At 40.8% G+C, this 17,661-nt stretch overlaps 1 protein-coding gene across 1 annotated transcript; it reads right to left on the reverse strand.

Moving 5' to 3' along the window:
* Positions 1–118: 118 nt before the first annotated feature.
* On the reverse strand, positions 119–17,519 carry LOC117339544 (5'(3')-deoxyribonucleotidase, mitochondrial-like). The gene is made up of 6 exons (XM_033901220.1): positions 17,477–17,519; positions 13,212–13,428; positions 9,847–9,947; positions 2,812–2,872; positions 1,583–1,697; positions 119–1,011 (listed from the first exon to the last, which is right to left on the reverse strand). The coding sequence occupies exons 2-6, from the start codon at positions 13,413–13,415 to the stop codon at positions 866–868; spliced, it is 627 nt and encodes a 208-aa protein (XP_033757111.1). The 5' UTR covers positions 13,416–13,428; positions 17,477–17,519; the 3' UTR covers positions 119–865.
* Positions 17,520–17,661: the final 142 nt, after the last annotated feature.

The raw sequence follows: 17,661 nt of genomic DNA on the forward strand, positions 1-17,661 counted from the left end.
GTCAGGCTAAAGGCCAACAGCTAGATCAAACACACTCAGGCTAAAGGCCACCAGCTACATCAAACACAGTCAGGCTAAAGGCCACCAGCTACATCAAACACAGTCAGGCTAAAGCTTGTCTGAATTGTCTCAACCCTAGAACAGTGGCTTGTCTGAATTATTTCAACACTAGAACATTGGCTTGTCTGAATTAACTCAACACTAGAACATTAGCTTGTCTGAATTATTTCAACACTAAAACAGTAGCTTTTCTGAATTATGTCTCAACACTAAAACACTAGCTTGTCTGAATTATTTCAACACTAAAACATTAGCTTGTCTGAATTATCTCAATACTAGAACACTAGCTTGTCTGAATTATCTCAACACTAAAACACTAGCTTGTCTGAATTATCTCAACACTAGAAAAGAAACTTGTCTGAATTATCTCAACCCTAGAACAGTGGCTTGTCTGAATTATCTCAACCCTAGAACAGTGGCTTGTCTGAATTATCTCAACCCTAGAACCCTAGCTTGTCTGAATTATCTCAACACTAGAACACTAGCTTGTCTGAATTATCTCAACCCTAGAACATTAGCTTGTCTGAATTATCTCAACACTAGAACACTAGCTTGTCTGAATTATCTCAACCCTTGAACCCTAGCTTGTCTGAATTATCTCAACACTAGAACACTAGCTTGTCTGAATTATCTCAACACTAAAACATGCAGTAGTTTGTCTGAATTATCTCAACCCTAGAAGAGTAGCATGTATAGTTAAATGTATACAATGTATCTTCAGTGTAGAAATGAGGTCTATATAAGAATAATAAGAACTAATTTGTTTTGAAGTCACATTTTAAATACAAAACTATGAATTTTATCATCAGAGTCTTTTCAAGCGGTCTTCGATAAGTGCCTGCCAGGAGTTGTCTGTCCAGTTGTCTAATCTTTCTTGTTTTGCGTGCTTCATGTGTTTGTTGTGACAGGCAGTCATCAAAATGTGTTCCCAAACTGGCTCAGCACAGGCCCCTGAAATATCAAATATTATCATCAGATAGGTTTCGAAGAGAAATATTGGGGTGGTGCTATCATTCTTACAGGGGGCTAGGGTAGATAAATCTGTAGGAGATACCATTATTTTGACAGTGGTGTTAGGTTAAGAAGAGAAAATTTGTGGGAAACACATGTTCCATTATTCAGACATTGGATGAGGAAAAAGAAATGATAGGAAGATACCATTATCCTAACAGTGGGGTTAGAAAGAGAAATGGTAGGGAGATACCATTATCCTGACAGTGGGGTTAGAAAGAGAAATGGTAGGGAGATACCATTATCCTGACAGTGGGGTTAGAATGAGAAATGGTAGGGAGATACCATTATCCTGACAGTGGGGTTAGAAAGAGAAATGGTAGGAAGATACCATTATCCTGACAGTGGGTTAGAAAGAGAAATGGTAGGGAGATACCATTATCCTGACAATGGGTTAGAAAGAGAAATGGTAGGAAGATACCATTATCCTGACAATGGGTTAGAAAGAGAAATGGTAGGAAGATACCATTATCCTGACAAGACAATGCATATAACACAATGGATATCAAACCTTTGATGTCGGGTCGGTCGTCAATCAGCAGGTGTCCGTTGATCATGGTCTTGTCCCGAGTTAGGATGACTTTGTCTATAAAGTCTTTTCCTAGATGGTTCTCCACCCATTCATACTGTAAGAAAAAATGGTGGTGAAAGAACAACATCATGCTGGCATCTCCTTTCTGATTTTCTGTAATTCCCTTCTCTTAAAACCCAGGAGGACTCCCTGTAAATCTGTATCGATTGTATGAAAGATAACTTTGCCTTGGCTGGGTAATCAGTTTGATATTTGTACGAGAGATTACCTTTTCCTTGGCTGGGTAATCAGTTTGATATTTGTATGAGGGATTACCTTTTCCTTGGCTGGGTAATCAGTTTAATATTTGTACGAGAGATTACCTTTTCCTTGGCTGGGTAATCAGTTTGATATTTGTATGAGGGATTACCTTTTCCTTGGCTGGTTAATCAGTTTGATATTTGTATGAGGGATTACCTTTTCCTTGGCTGGGTAATCAGTTTGATATTTGTACGAGAGATTACCTTTTCCTTGGCTGGGTAATCAGTTTGATATTTGTACGAGAGATTACCTTTGCCTTGGCTGGGTAATCAGTTTGATATTTGTACGAGAGATTACCTTTTCCTTGGCTGGGTAATCAGTTTGATATTTGTACGAGAGATTACCTTTGCCTTGGCTGGGTAATCAGTTTGATATTTGTACGAGAGATTACCTTTTCCTTGGCTGGGTAATCAGTTTGATATTTGTATGAGGGATTACCTTTTCCTTGGCTGGGTAATCAGTTTGATATTTGTACGAGAGATTACCTTTTCCTTGGCTGGGTAATCAGTTTGATATTTGTACGAGAGATTACCTTTGCCTTGGCTGGGTAATCAGTTTGATATTTGTACGAGAGATTACCTTTTCCTTGGCTGGGTAATCAGTTTGATATTTGTACGAGAGATTACCTTTGCCTTGGCTGGGTAATCAGTTTGATATTTGTATGAGAGATTACCTTTTCCTTGGCTGGGTAATCAGTTTGATATTTGTATAAGAGATTACCTTTTCCTTGGCTGGGTAATTAGTTTGATATTTGTATGAGGGATTACCTTTTCCATGGCTGGGTAATCAGTTTGATATTTGTACGCGAGATTTCCTTTTCCTTGGCTGGGTAATCAGTTTGATATTTGTACGCGAGATTACCTTTTCCTTGGCTGGGTAATCAGTTTGATATTTGTATGAGGGATTACCTTTTCCTTGGCTGAGTACTGGTACTTAAATAAGGGACTGGTACAGAGGAATACATCCACCCTACAAAACAAAAACAAAGATTCAGATTCCGTCTCTAACTTTCCTCAGTTATTCAGACATAAACAATCAATGTTAACCTTAGTTTAAAGCCACATACATGTATTCACGAAGAAACATACATCAATGTTTACATTTTGAGCTTTTTACAGTTTTAGAACTTGAAATCTTGAAATCATAACTGTGGCTGCCGGACCAAGTTTCTCTGAAAATTAGTCCCACAATGCAATGGCGGGTTTTACAGTTCATACAAAATGGCGGAACGCCGCAAGCGTGGAACTGCGAAAACGCAGACAGATTCTACCAAAAAAAGACAAATGTGTGTGGAATCGGCAAAACCCGAGTATTTCCTTAGGAAAGGAAATGATTCATTGGAACTTAACGAGAGAGAAAAGGAATAGACTCAAATTCCGATTTCTCCAGACGTCTATTTGATTGCTGGTTAGCTTTTGAACATTGTCAACTTCACCGATCTCAGATTTTATCGATGTTTTGTTGTATGTATCTTGCTACATTTTGAAATTAAGTATTTAAATGTAAACGGTTTTTTATTTTGTTCAGTTACCTGGGTATTACGCGAATATTCTGTTAATATGTTTAAATGAAAGCATTATTAGGCTAAGTTCACATATGCTCGATATGTAAACAACAGCCATGTGTGTAGTTTATGTGCAGTGCACATTGTTATAGCCTCGTTCTGGGCTCCGTGACAAATCTCGCTATAAATATATATCAGGCGAGTTATTTTTATACACTGATGTCTCCAGGACTCCCCTGGTCAAGCGTCCAGGCCATTGGTCATTTTAATGTTGGGAGAGCGTGAATGAGCATCTTGGATTGTCATTAATACATGTGTGCAACTAGAATTTTAGGTTGTTCATGAGTATGTGGCTTTAATGGACATAAACAATTTACGGAAACCTTATTTTACTGGACACTTTAACTTACTTCAGTATATAAAGACTTACAACAAAGCTAATAATCTTGGTCTCACCCCTCCATGTCTATAACCTGGTCTACTGTCCACTGGTACTCACCCCTCCATGTCTATAACCTATAGTCTACTGTCCATTGGTACTCACCCCTCCATGTCTATAACCTATAGTCTACTGTCCACTGGTACTCACCCCTCCATGTCTATAACCTGGTCTACTGTCCACTGGTACTCACCCCTCCATGTCTATAACCTATAGTCTACTGTCCACTGGTACTCACCCCTCCATGTCTATAACCTGGTCTACTGTCCACTGGTACTCACCCCTCCATGTCTATAACCTGGTCTACTGTCCACTGGTACTCACCCCTCCATGTCTATAACCTGTTCTACTGTCCACTGGTACTCACCCCTCCATGTCTATAACCTATAGTCTACTGTCCACTGGTACTCACCCCTCCATGTCTATAACCTGGTCTACTGTCCACTGGTACTCACCCCTCCATGTCTATAACCTATAGTCTACTGTCCACTGGTACTCACCCCTCCATGTCTATAACCTATAGTCTACTGTCCACTGGTACTCACCCCTCCATGTCTATAACCTGGTCTACTGTCTACTGGTACTCACCCCTCCATGTCTATAACCTATAGTCTACTGTCCACTGGTACTCACCCCTCCATGTCTATAACCTATAGTCTACTGTCCACTGGTACTCACCCCTCCATGTCTATAACCTATAGTCTACTGTCCACTGGTACTCACCCCTCCATGTCTATAACCTATAGTCTACTGTCCACTGGTACTCACCCCTCCATGTCTATAACCTGGTCTACTTTCCACTGGTACTCACCCCTCCATGTCTATAACCTGGTCTACTGTCTACTGGTACTCACCCCTCCATGTCTATAACCTATAGTCTACTGTCCACTGGTACTCACCCCTCCATGTCTATAACCTATAGTCTACTGTCCACTGGTACTCACCCCTCCATGTCTATAACCTATAGTCTACTGTCCACTGGTACTCACCCCTCCATGTCTATAACCTATAGTCCTACTGTCCACTGGTACTCACCCCTCCATGTCTATAACCTGGTCTACTGTCCACTGGTACTCACCCCTCCATGTCTATAACCTATAGTCTACTGTCCACTGGTACTCACCCCTCCATGTCTATAACCTATAGTCTACTGTCCACTGGTACTCACCCCTCCATGTCTATAACCTGGTCTACTGTCCACTGGTACTCACCCCTCCATGTCTATAACCTGGTCTACTGTCCACTGGTACTCACCCCTCCATGTCTATAACCTATAGTCTACTGTCCACTGGTACTCACCCCTCCATGTCTATAACCTATAGCCTACTGTCCACTGGTACTCACCCCTCCATGTCTATAACCTGGTCTACTGTCCACTGGTACTCACCCCTCCATGTCTATAACCTATAGTCTACTGTCCACTGGTACTCACCCCTCCATGTCTATAACCTGGTCTACTGTCCACTGGTACTCACCCCTCCATGTCTATAACCTATAGTCTACTGTCCACTGGTACTCACCCCTCCATGTCTATAACCTGGTCTACTGTCCACTGGTACTCCCCCCTCCATGTCTATAACCTATAGTCTACTGTCCACTGGTACTCACCCCTCCATGTCTATAACCTGGTCTACTGTCCACTGGTACTCACCCCTCCATGTCTATAACCTGGTCTACTGTCCACTGGTACTCACCCCTCCATGTCTATAACCTATAGTCTACTGTCTACTGGTACTCACCCCTCCATGTCTATAACCTATAGTCTACTGTCCACTGGTACTCACCCCTCCATGTCTATAACCTATAGTCTACTGTCCACTGGTACTCACCCCTCCATGTCTATAACCTAGGTCTACTGTCCACTGGTACTCACCCCTCCATGTCTATAACCTATAGTCTACTGTCCACTGGTACTCACCCCTCCATGTCTATAACCTATAGTCTACTGTCCACTGGTACTCCCCCCCTCCATGTCTATAACCTATAGTCTACTGTCCACTGGTACTCACCCCTCCATGTCTATAACCTATAGTCTACTGTCCACTGGTACTCACCCCTCCATGTCTATAACCTAGTCTACTGTCCACTGGTACTCACCCCTCCATGTCTATAACCTAGGTCTACTGTCCACTGGTACTCACCCCTCCATGTCTATAACCTATAGTCTACTGTCCACTGGTACTCACCCCTCCATGTCTATAACCTATAGTCTACTGTCCACTGGTACTCACCCCTCCATGTCTATAACCTGATATCTACTGTCCACTGGTACTCACCCCTCCATGTCTATAACCTGGTCTACTGTCCACTGGTACTCACCCCTCCATGTCTATAACCTATAGTCTACTGTCCACTGGTACTCACCCCTCCATGTCTATAACCTGGTCTACTGTCCACTGGTACTCACCCCTCCATGTCTATAACCTATAGTCTACTGTCCACTGGTACTCACCCCTCCATGTCTATAACCTATAGTCTACTGTCCACTGGTACTCACCCCTCCATGTCTATAACCTGGTCTACTGTCCACTGGTACTCACCCCTCCATGTCTATAACCTAGTTCTACTGTCCACTGGTACTCACCCCTCCATGTCTATAACCTATAGTCTACTGTCCACTGGTACTCACCCCTCCATGTCTATAACCTATAGTCTACTGTCCACTGGTACTCACCCCTCCATGTCTATAACCTATAGTCTACTGTCCACTGGTACTCACCCCTCCATGTCTATAACCTATAGTCTACTGTCCACTGGTACTCACCCCTCCATGTCTATAACCTGGTCTACTGTCCACTGGTACTCACCCCTCCATGTCTATAACCTATAGTCTACTGTCCACTGGTACTCACCCCTCCATGTCTATAACCTATAGTCTACTGTCCACTGGTACTCACCCCTCCATGTCTATAACCTATAGTCTACTGTCCACTGGTACTCACCCCTCCATGTCTATAACCTGGTCTACTGTCCACTGGTACTCACCCCTCCATGTCTATAACCTATAGTCTACTGTCCACTGGTACTCACCCCTCCATGTCTATAACCTATAGTCTACTGTCCACTGGTACTCACCCCTCCATGTCTATAACCTATAGCCTACTGTCCACTGGTACTCACCCCTCCATGTCTATAACCTGGTCTACTGTCCACTGGTACTCACCCCTCCATGTCTATAACCTATAGTCTACTGTCCACTGGTACTCACCCCTCCATGTCTATAACCTATAGTCTACTGTCCACTGGTACTCACCCCTCCATGTCTATAACCTATAGTCTACTGTCCACTGGTACTCACCCCTCCATGTCTATAACCTATAGTCTACTGTCCACTGGTACTCACCCCTCCATGTCTATAACCTATAGTCTACTGTCCACTGGTACTCACCCCTCCATGTCTATAACCTGGTCTACTGTCCACTGGTACTCACCCCTCCATGTCTATAACCTATAGTCTACTGTCACTGGTACTCACCCCTCCATGTCTATAACCTGAGTCTACTGTCCACTGGTACTCACCCCTCCACGTCTATAACCTATGTCTACTGTCCACTGGTACTCACCCCTCCATGTCTATAACTAGTTCTACTGTCCACTGGTACTCACCCCTCCATGTCTATAACCTATAGTCTACTGTCCACTGGTACTCACCCCTCCATGTCTATAACCTATAGTCTACTGTCCACTGGTACTCACCCCTCCATGTCTATAACCTATAGTCTACTGTCCACTGGTACTCACCCCTCCATGTCTATAACCTATAGTCTACTGTCCACTGGTACTCACCCCTCCATGTCTATAACCTATAGTCTACTGTCCACTGGTACTCACCCCTCCATGTCTATAACCTGGTCTACTGTCCACTGGTACTCACCCCTCCATGTCTATAACCTATAGTCTACTGTCCACTGGTACTCACCCCTCCATGTCTATAACCTATAGTCTACTGTCCACTGGTACTCACCCCTCCATGTCTATAACCTATAGTCTACTGTCCACTGGTACTCACCCCTCCATGTCTATAACCTATAGTCTACTGTCCACTGGTACTCACCCCTCCATGTCTATAACCTATAGTCTACTGTCCACTGGTACTCACCCCTCCATGTCTATAACCTAGTCTACTGTCCACTGGTACTCACCCCTCCATGTCTATAACCTATAGTCTACTGTCCACTGGTACTCACCCCTCCATGTCTATAACCTAGTCTACTGTCCACTGGTACTCACCCCTCCATGTCTATAACCTATAGTCTACTGTCCACTGGTACTCACCCCTCCATGTCTATAACCTGGTCTACTGTCCACTGGTACTCACCCCTCCATGTCTATAACCTATAGTCTACTGTCCACTGGTACTCACCCCTCCATGTCTATAACCTGGTCTACTGTCCACTGGTACTCACCCCTCCATGTCTATAACCTGGTCTACTGTCCACTGGTACTCACCCCTCCATGTCTATAACCTATAGTCTACTGTCCACTGGTACTCACCCCTCCATGTCTATAACCTATAGTCTACTGTCCACTGGTACTCACCCCTCCATGTCTATAACCTATAGTCTACTGTCCACTGGTACTCACCCCTCCATGTCTATAACCTATAGTCTACTGTCCACTGGTACTCACCCCTCCATGTCTATAACCTAGTCTACTGTCCACTGGTACTCACCCCTCCATGTCTATAACCTATAGTCTACTGTCCACTGGTACTCACCCCTCCATGTCTATAACCTATAGTCTACTGTCCACTGGTACTCACCCCTCCATGTCTATAACCTATAGTCTACTGTCCACTGGTACTCACCCCTCCATGTCTATAACCTATAGTCTACTGTCCACTGGTACTCACCCCTCCATGTCTATAACCTGGTCTACTGTCCACTGGTACTCACCCCTCCATGTCTATAACCTATAGTCTACTGTCCACTGGTACTCACCCCTCCATGTCTATAACCTATAGTCTACTGTCCACTGGTACTCACCCCTCCATGTCTATAACCTAGGTCTACTGTCCACTGGTACTCACCCCTCCATGTCTATAACCTAGTCTACTGTCCACTGGTACTCACCCCTCCATGTCTATAACCTATAGTCTACTGTCCACTGGTACTCACCCCTCCATGTCTATAACCTATAGTCTACTGTCCACTGGTACTCACCCCTCCATGTCTATAACCTGGTCTACTGTCCACTGGTACTCACCCCTCCATGTCTATAACCTGGTCTACTGTCCACTGGTACTCACCCCTCCATGTCTATAACCTAGTCTACTGTCCACTGGTACTCACCCCTCCATGTCTATAACCTGGTCTACTGTCCACTGGTACTCACCCCTCCATGTCTATAACCTATAGTCTACTGTCCACTGGTACTCACCCCTCCATGTCTATAACCTGGTCTACTGTCCACTGGTACTCACCCCTCCATGTCTATAACCTAGTCTACTGTCCACTGGTACTCACCCCTCCATGTCTATAACCTATAGTCTACTGTCCACTGGTACTCACCCCTCCATGTCTATAACCTATAGTCTACTGTCCACTGGTACTCACCCCTCCATGTCTATAACCTGGTCTACTGTCCACTGGTACTCACCCCTCCATGTCTATAACCTAGGTCTACTGTCCACTGGTACTCACCCCTCCATGTCTACAACCTATAGTCTACTGTCCACTGGTACTCACCCCTCCATGTCTATAACCTGGTCTACTGTCCACTGGTACTCACCCCTCCATGTCTATAACCTATAGTCTACTGTCCACTGGTACTCACCCCTCCATGTCTATAACCTATAGTCTACTGTCCACTGGTACTCACCCCTCCATGTCTATAACCTATAGTCTACTGTCCACTGGTACTCACCCCTCCATGTCTATAACCTATAGTCTACTGTCCACTGGTACTCACCCCTCCATGTCTATAACCTATAGTCTACTGTCCACTGGTACTCACCCCTCCATGTCTATAACCTATAGTCTACTGTCCACTGGTACTCACCCCTCCATGGAGTTCATCTTCTTTATGGCTTCACAAGCGCCTGGAAGAGGTGGAAGGTCACGGAAGAAACCCTCAGCTTCATATATGGATTGCACTTTTTTCTGAAACATTTTACATTTTTTAATTTTGATTATTCATATTTTAACTTAAATACTGTGGTATTACTAGGTACTGTTATCTTAAGTTTTAAGTCGGGAAAAATGCTTAAGTAGCAATAACATATAATAGTAAAAAAAACCTATTATATGTGATCTGTGATAAGAAATAGTACTTAAGCATTTTTGGTATTTTATCCTGAAACGGCCTTTCATATTCGATATCCCCCAGATTGTTCCTTGTAGTTTCAATAGATTTAAAGGACAAAGACCCGAAAGGTTATACATATATTCATATCATAACCAATAAAATTATTGACAAAAAAGTTCCAACTTTTTCATACATGCCACACTTTTTGGAGACCAATAAGGCAGATGGATTTAATTCTTTTAAGGGATTTGTGCCTAAAATAAGGGAAATATGTTCGTGACATGAATATCGACATTTTTACCCAAATTAAATAAATCAATTTTGAAAATTATGAGGAATAATTGTATTGAATATATTATATGGATTGGATATCTATTTGATCTATTAATCATATTACATGAAAACAAAAAACACTTGTAACAAAAAGTTGCATATATTATTATAGAATGAAAAAGCAATTGGTATACATTTTGTTAATCTACATTTTTTTTGTATTGTTTGTGTAATACAAAGGTTTCACATATACAACTTTAATTGTGCATATCACATACAAACATTTCAAAGTTTGAATTGCTGAAGATTATATAACTAAAACAAGCTGGTTCAATAATCATTTTGGATTTTCATTTTCCAAGTGTGAGCAGCCACTACAGTAAATCTTATCACAAAATATCGCGATTCTGTATATTGTCTCTGTCAGGGATCAGTGTGAACATCATAAATGACCACCACGACCAACAGATGTACCAGTTTTGTTAGCTTTATAACATAAACGATCGGATTCCATCATGCTATCACGTATTGATACATGGATTGAAAACACGTTTGATTTGTGATTTTGTGGTCAGGCCAGGCTCTGAATCACTATAATTGTAAACAGTTTCATCCTAAATAAACAAAGACTAATTTCAGTGGGTCAACAAACAGATTTAAACTTGAATTTGTAAGCAATGTTCCTTTAGTTTAATTCATTTTTGACAGAAACTCTAGCGACAAACAGCACACTAGCCAGAGCTTTGTATGAAGCCTGTGTCCAATAGGCACCATTTTGACTGAGTTATCACGTAAATAGACAGATAATGTGATTGCTAAATCAGACCAAATCTCATAAAATCTTGCGAAAAAACTACATGAAAAAACTACAGAGTTGTAAAAAACATTGGTGTTAGCCAAAACACTGAAGGGAATTACGAAATACAGGAAGTTGTTTCCACTTGGTTGTTATGCGAACTATATTTCTTGTAGTTAAACAGTTGTCCTCTGTAAGGTAACGTCAGCATCTGACAGTTATCTCCTTTTCAACAGTATATAAATTTACAACAAGAGATCCCAGAGGGATCTTGGCGCCCACCATTGAATAATCTCTATAGGTTCTATGTCAGATTGATCTTCTCTCTATTTTCCCTTCCTCTTACTAATCTGTGTAAATTGAGAAGCATCCATCCAGTACTTTTAAACAAGGGGAACCTAAATGAAATTTGAGATTTAGCAATAATGGCTGTCTGTCGGCCATGTTGTTTTCCGATTGGTTACAAAATGCAATACGAGGGACCAAGGGTAACCTACATATGAAATATGAGAAGATCCCTTCAGCACCTTCTGTAAAAATATAGCGATAACAAACTTCAATGGTCAAAATCCAAGATGGCTACCTGTCGGCCATGTTGTTTTCGAACTGGTCCCAAAATGCAATATGCATAACTAAGGACCAAAGGGAACCTATATATGAAATTTCAGAAAGATCCCTTCAGCACTTTCTGAGAAATAGCGATAACAAACTTCAATTGTCAAAATCCAAGATGGCTGCCTGTCCGCCATGTTGTTTTCCGACTGGTCCCAAAATGAAATATGCATAACTAGCTATAGGGACCAAGGGGGACCTACATATGAAATTTCAGAAAGATCCCTTCAATATTTTCTGAATAATAGCGATAACAAACTTCAATTGTCAAAATCCAAGATGGCTGCACGTCGGCCATGTTGTTTTCCGATTGGTTCCAAAATGAAATATGCATAACTAGGGACCAAGGGGGACCTACATATGAAATTTCAGAAAGATCCCTTCAATATTTTCTGAATAATAGCGATAACAAACTTCAATTGTCAAAATCCAAGATGGCTGCATGTCGCCATGTTGTTTTCCGATTGGTTCCAAAATGCAATAAGAGGGACCTTAAAAACAGCTGTTAACATAATTAAAGACTATTTTCGGTAAAAACAAATTAGGCCCTGGGAAAACTCAAGGATATATGAACACTGGTTAGAGATTCGGACTAATTTAAATGTGGGTATAATAAAATAGTTATTGTATGGGTATTTCTGGAAATAGCACTTTTATTGTCCCCCTTGACATTAACTATTTCCCACAGCTTAATGCAGGTAAATAGCTCATTCCTGGTAAATAGCACTTTTGACTATTAACCTGGTTAACAACATTTTTGGAGGTTGTGGTTCAAATAGCATTTCTATTGTCTACTTTTTATATAGGATAAAATAAGGAAAGGTTTAATAGACTGTTCTATATACCTAAAGGCTGAGAAATATCGGATAACAAGGATTGTTAACAGACAGATGGACGACGGACCATGAAAACGGACGAGGGCGATTTGAATAGTCTACCATGTGATGATGGTGAATGGCTCAAAATTTAATAGCTACTATAGGCCAGTTCCGACAGCAAGGTTATAGAAGGATGTTAATTAACCAAATTAAAGAGACATCACAGCAAAAGAATTTTTCATACAGTTATTTTTTTTTATTATTTCATATACAATGATTGGATTTCACTGAAACACGTACATAAAGATGCTACTTAATTATAAAAGGGAAATCTATAATGATCTGGTCGTTCATCAATAGTCTGTGTAAATTTTTTGCATCTTATATGACAAAGCATGTGTACACACCACACACCTGTAAACAAGAACCGCTCCGATATAAAGGGTTAGTTACTAAACAAAAGATAGCCAAATGGGCAAAAGAAATCCCAAGAATTTTGCTAAGAAAACATCATGTATAGCAGATAAGTCCTGTTCAGGCAAGTCACAGCTTTGTGGCCAATTTTAGCTTTCACTTTTCGTAAAATGAACCAATTTAACGCTTCCAAATGTTATCAATACCTTAAGTCCATCCTGGAGTTTTTCGTACTGATCCCCCAAGTAAAATGTACGTCGATCCTCCATGTTTATATACGGTTCTTCTGGGAATTTCTTCCTATACATTGTGAGAAAATATCCCTCGAAGTCTGCAATTGTTTGGTCCATGTCTACAAGTACCCGTAGTCTCCTCTCCATTAATTTGGAAATAGCCCGTCTCCCAGCCATCCCTGAGAAATTGCTGTAAGAAATAAAACTAAATGAGTGAGAATAGACTTTGGTGGCTTCGGTGAATTCGATTTGTCACCTTTATCAGACATATAACCAGTGCAGCCTACAGCGAGCCAGTAACAGGATAGGTATATCGTAGTGTAGTCAACCGTGGATATCCGACCATCGGGGTGTAAAGTCTATAGATCTGTCTTTAGGACAACAATATATTCTTATGTACACTGAGGTGTGAAGTGTACAGGTCTTTTGGACAACACTATAATCTTATGTACACCGAGGTGTGAAGTGTACAGGTCTTTTGGACAACATTATATTCTTATGTACACAGAGGTGTGAAGTGTACAGGTCTTTAGGACAACACTATATTCTTATGTACACTGAGGTGTGAAGTGTACAGGTCTTTTGGACAACACTATAATCTTATGTACACTGAGCTGTGAAGTGTACAGGTCTTTTGGACAACACTATAATCTTATGTACACTGAGGTGTGAAGTGTACAGGTCTTTTGGACAACACTATAATCTTATGTACACTGAGCTGTGAAGTGTACAGGTCTTTTGGACAACACTATAATCTTATGTACACTGAGCTGTGAAGTGTACAGGTCTTTTGGACGACACTATGATCTTATGTACACTGAGCTGTGAAGTGTACAGGTCTTTTGGACAACACTATAATCTGATGTACACCGAGGTGTGAAGTGTATGTTAATCAAGTCTTTTGGACATGCAGTACACTAAAATGGACCAAGTTGATTCTGTCATACAATGATAAGTTTGTCTATCGAAATAAATTATTAGAAAACATGTTTATAACGATCATATAAAGTATTTTTTATTTACAATTTTCAATGTCACTTGGTATTTCGTCACAACCAAAACATTTAAATGCAAGATTAATTGTTTAATCAAAATGCCACTGAGCTAAAGTACAATTTTATGTTATAGCAAAGACTACAAAGTTTAAAAGAATTGGTCAAAATTAATGAAGATAAAAATGTAAGAGCAATAACTTCCAAAAATAATCAATAACCATTCAGTGAAACACAGCAGCATATCCCAACTATAAAGCCATCCAAGCTTTAAAAAGATTGGTTGAAAATGTAGAAATCGAATACTGAAATAAACAAGAGATCCCAGAGGGATCTTGGCGCCCACCATTGAATGATCTTCATAGGTTCCATGTCAGATTGATCTTTTCTCTACTTTTCCCTTCATTTTACTAATCTGTGCAAATTGAGACATCCCTCCAGTACTTTTCAAACAAGGGAATCCTAGCTATATAAGAAATTTGAGATTTAACGATAATGGCTGTTTGTTTGCCAGGTTGTTTTCAGGACAGACTGGTCCAAAAATGCAATACAAGGGACCAAGGGGAACCTACTTATGAAATTTGAGAAAGATCCATTCAGTACTTTGAGAAATAGAGATAACAAACTTCAATTGTCAAAATCCAAGATGGCGGTCTGTCGGCCATATTGTTTTCCAATTGATCTCAAAATGCAATAAGCATAACGAGGCACCAAGGGGAACCTCCATACGAAATTTGAGAAAGATCCCTTCAGTACTTTCTCAGAAATAGCGATAACAAACTTCAATTGTCAAAAATCAAGATGGCTGCCTGTCAGCCATGTTATTTTCAGATTGGTCTCAAAATGCAATATGCATAACTAGGCACCAAGGGAAACTTACATATGAAATTTGAGAAAGATCCCTTAAATACTTTCTCAGAAATAGCGATAACAAACTTCAATTGTCAAAATCCAAGATGGCTGCCTGTCGGCCATGTTGTTTTCAGATTGGTCTCAAAACGCAATATGCATAACTAGGCACCAAGGGAAACCTACATATGAAATTTCAGAAAGATCCCTTCAGTACATTCTCAGAAATAGCGATAACAAACTTCAATTGTCAAAATCCAAGATGGCTGCCTGTCGGCCATGTTGTTTTCGGATTGGTCTCAAAACGCAATATGCATAACTAGGCACCAAGGAAAACCTACATCTGCAATTTCAGAAAGATCCATTCAGTACTTTCTCAGAAATAGTGATAACAAACTTCAATTGTCAAAATCCAAGATGGCTGCCTGTCGGCCATGTTGTTTTCCGATTGGTCTCAAATCGCAATATGCATAACTAGGCACCAAGGGGAACCTACATGTGAAATTTGAGAAAGATCCCTTCAGTACTTTCTCAGAAATAGCGATAACAATCTTCAATTGTCAAAATCCAAGATGGCTGCCTGTCGGCCATGTTGTTTTCGGATTGGTCTCAAAACGCAATATGCATAACTAGGCACCAAGGTGAACCTTCATCTGAAATTTGAGAAAGATCCCTTCAGCACTTTCTCAGAAATAGCGATAACAAACTTCAATTGTCAAAATCCAAGATAGCTGCCTGTCGGCCATGTTGTTTTCCGATTGGTCTCAAAATGCAATATGCATAACTAGGCACCAAGGGGAACCTACATCTGAAATTTCAGAAAGATCCATTCAGTACTTTCTGAGAAATAGCGATAACAAGAATTGTTTACGGACGGAGGGACGGACGGACGACGGACCACGGACGCAGGGCGATTTGAATAGCCCACCATCTGATGATGGTGGGCTAAAAAGGGCAATAACTTTGGCAAAAATAGTTGAATCAGCATTTTAGTGAAAAAGAACTACTTATTACGTAATTATGAAGTCTAGTATGTGTAAAAGTTTCGTACAGTGGCTATACACGCTGAATGTATATTTTTCCCAGGTAAACCTGCTGGGTTCCGTGCTCAATAGGTATAACACAAGACATAGTAACAGTTCATATATATTTATTCATTTAGACAACCGGCATGTACAAACAGACAACAAAGGCACTCGACTTGCACACTGACTCCACACATGAGTACATTACAACATACATAAGCCCATGACAAGTGACTATAACTCAACACAATGACTTAGATGACGGCGGGCATGGCTAGACAATCAATAGACAACAGACTAACGCATGGACAAAAGCTATAAACGACGGAACTTAGAATACATAAGTTACTGCCGGTATCTGCTGATTCTCCGTCAGTTCCCGTATAAACTTTTACAGGGAGTCAACAGATGCCGCTGATACCCTACGCCTAATTAGAATTTGGACGACCCAGCCGAAATAAAGAATTTAAACTAACTTACCGGACGTACGTTGCGCCATGTTAAACAGGTGGGTCTGCGAGTCCGAGTTACCTGGCCAAACTCCTGCGGAACTCACTTAGAAACCCGCGAACCTAGCTTATATACCCAAGTTAAGCCCCACCCCCTCGTGCAACACGAAAACATACACCCCAGGTACACGTATACATGTTTACAATGTGTATGTCGGTGCGGACTCTCAACAGATCTAAAAATAACTGAACCGGGGGAAATCCCCGCCAGGTGGCGCTAGTGTCAGTCACAACAAACAGCAAGCGTTCCTGATGGCTGTTCCGGACTATGTTTCAAAGAAATCTGGTAAAAAATGCAGGAAGAAACATACCATAACACAGTCAGTTTTTATTTTCACTTTTTGTAACGTATACATGCAACATATAATAAATAACTGAGGGTGTTTTTTTTTTTAATGTATTCTTAGAACTATGGGCCTTAAAAATATGCATAACAAATTACGGTCTCAGTTCAGGCTCTGTACATAGATATACGTAATCATGGACACTAACTCTACAGTATGGGTTGGGGATTTCGTGCCACATGATGATCAGCTATTTGGCTCTTGTGCACTAGTCTTAGTTGATCAGGTGTAAAAGTTAGTCTACAAACAATCACTCAAACATACAGCCTTACAGGCGCCAGTATCTGAAAAGTCAAATTAGGAATGGGTAATATTTTTCTAGCAATATACACCGATTATTAGTCCCGATAACCACTAGTCTGATGTCTGGATGTACTGGATCACACAGGACAAAAATATATGTACATGTACGGGCAGAATAGGGCGGCTAATGGACAGTATCGGGCCTTCAAAATGTTATAAATAAATAAATCTTACATGAGGAACTACAGTATAATTCTTGTGAACGTGTTTACATACCAACGACTTCTTGTCTAATGTACTTCCGCTTTCGATTGGAAGTCGCTTAAGGTATTAAAAATCACAACATAAAGATTGATCTGTATAAATTTATAACATGTTTACTTGATTATTATATATTATAAGTAATCTTGTTATCTAGTTAGAAGACTTGTTTGATTCATAAATATTTAATCTATAGCCAG

The sequence above is a fragment of the Pecten maximus genome, chromosome 1, assembly GCF_902652985.1.
Source record: "Pecten maximus chromosome 1, xPecMax1.1, whole genome shotgun sequence".
Classification (NCBI taxonomy): domain Eukaryota; kingdom Metazoa; phylum Mollusca; class Bivalvia; order Pectinida; family Pectinidae; genus Pecten; species Pecten maximus.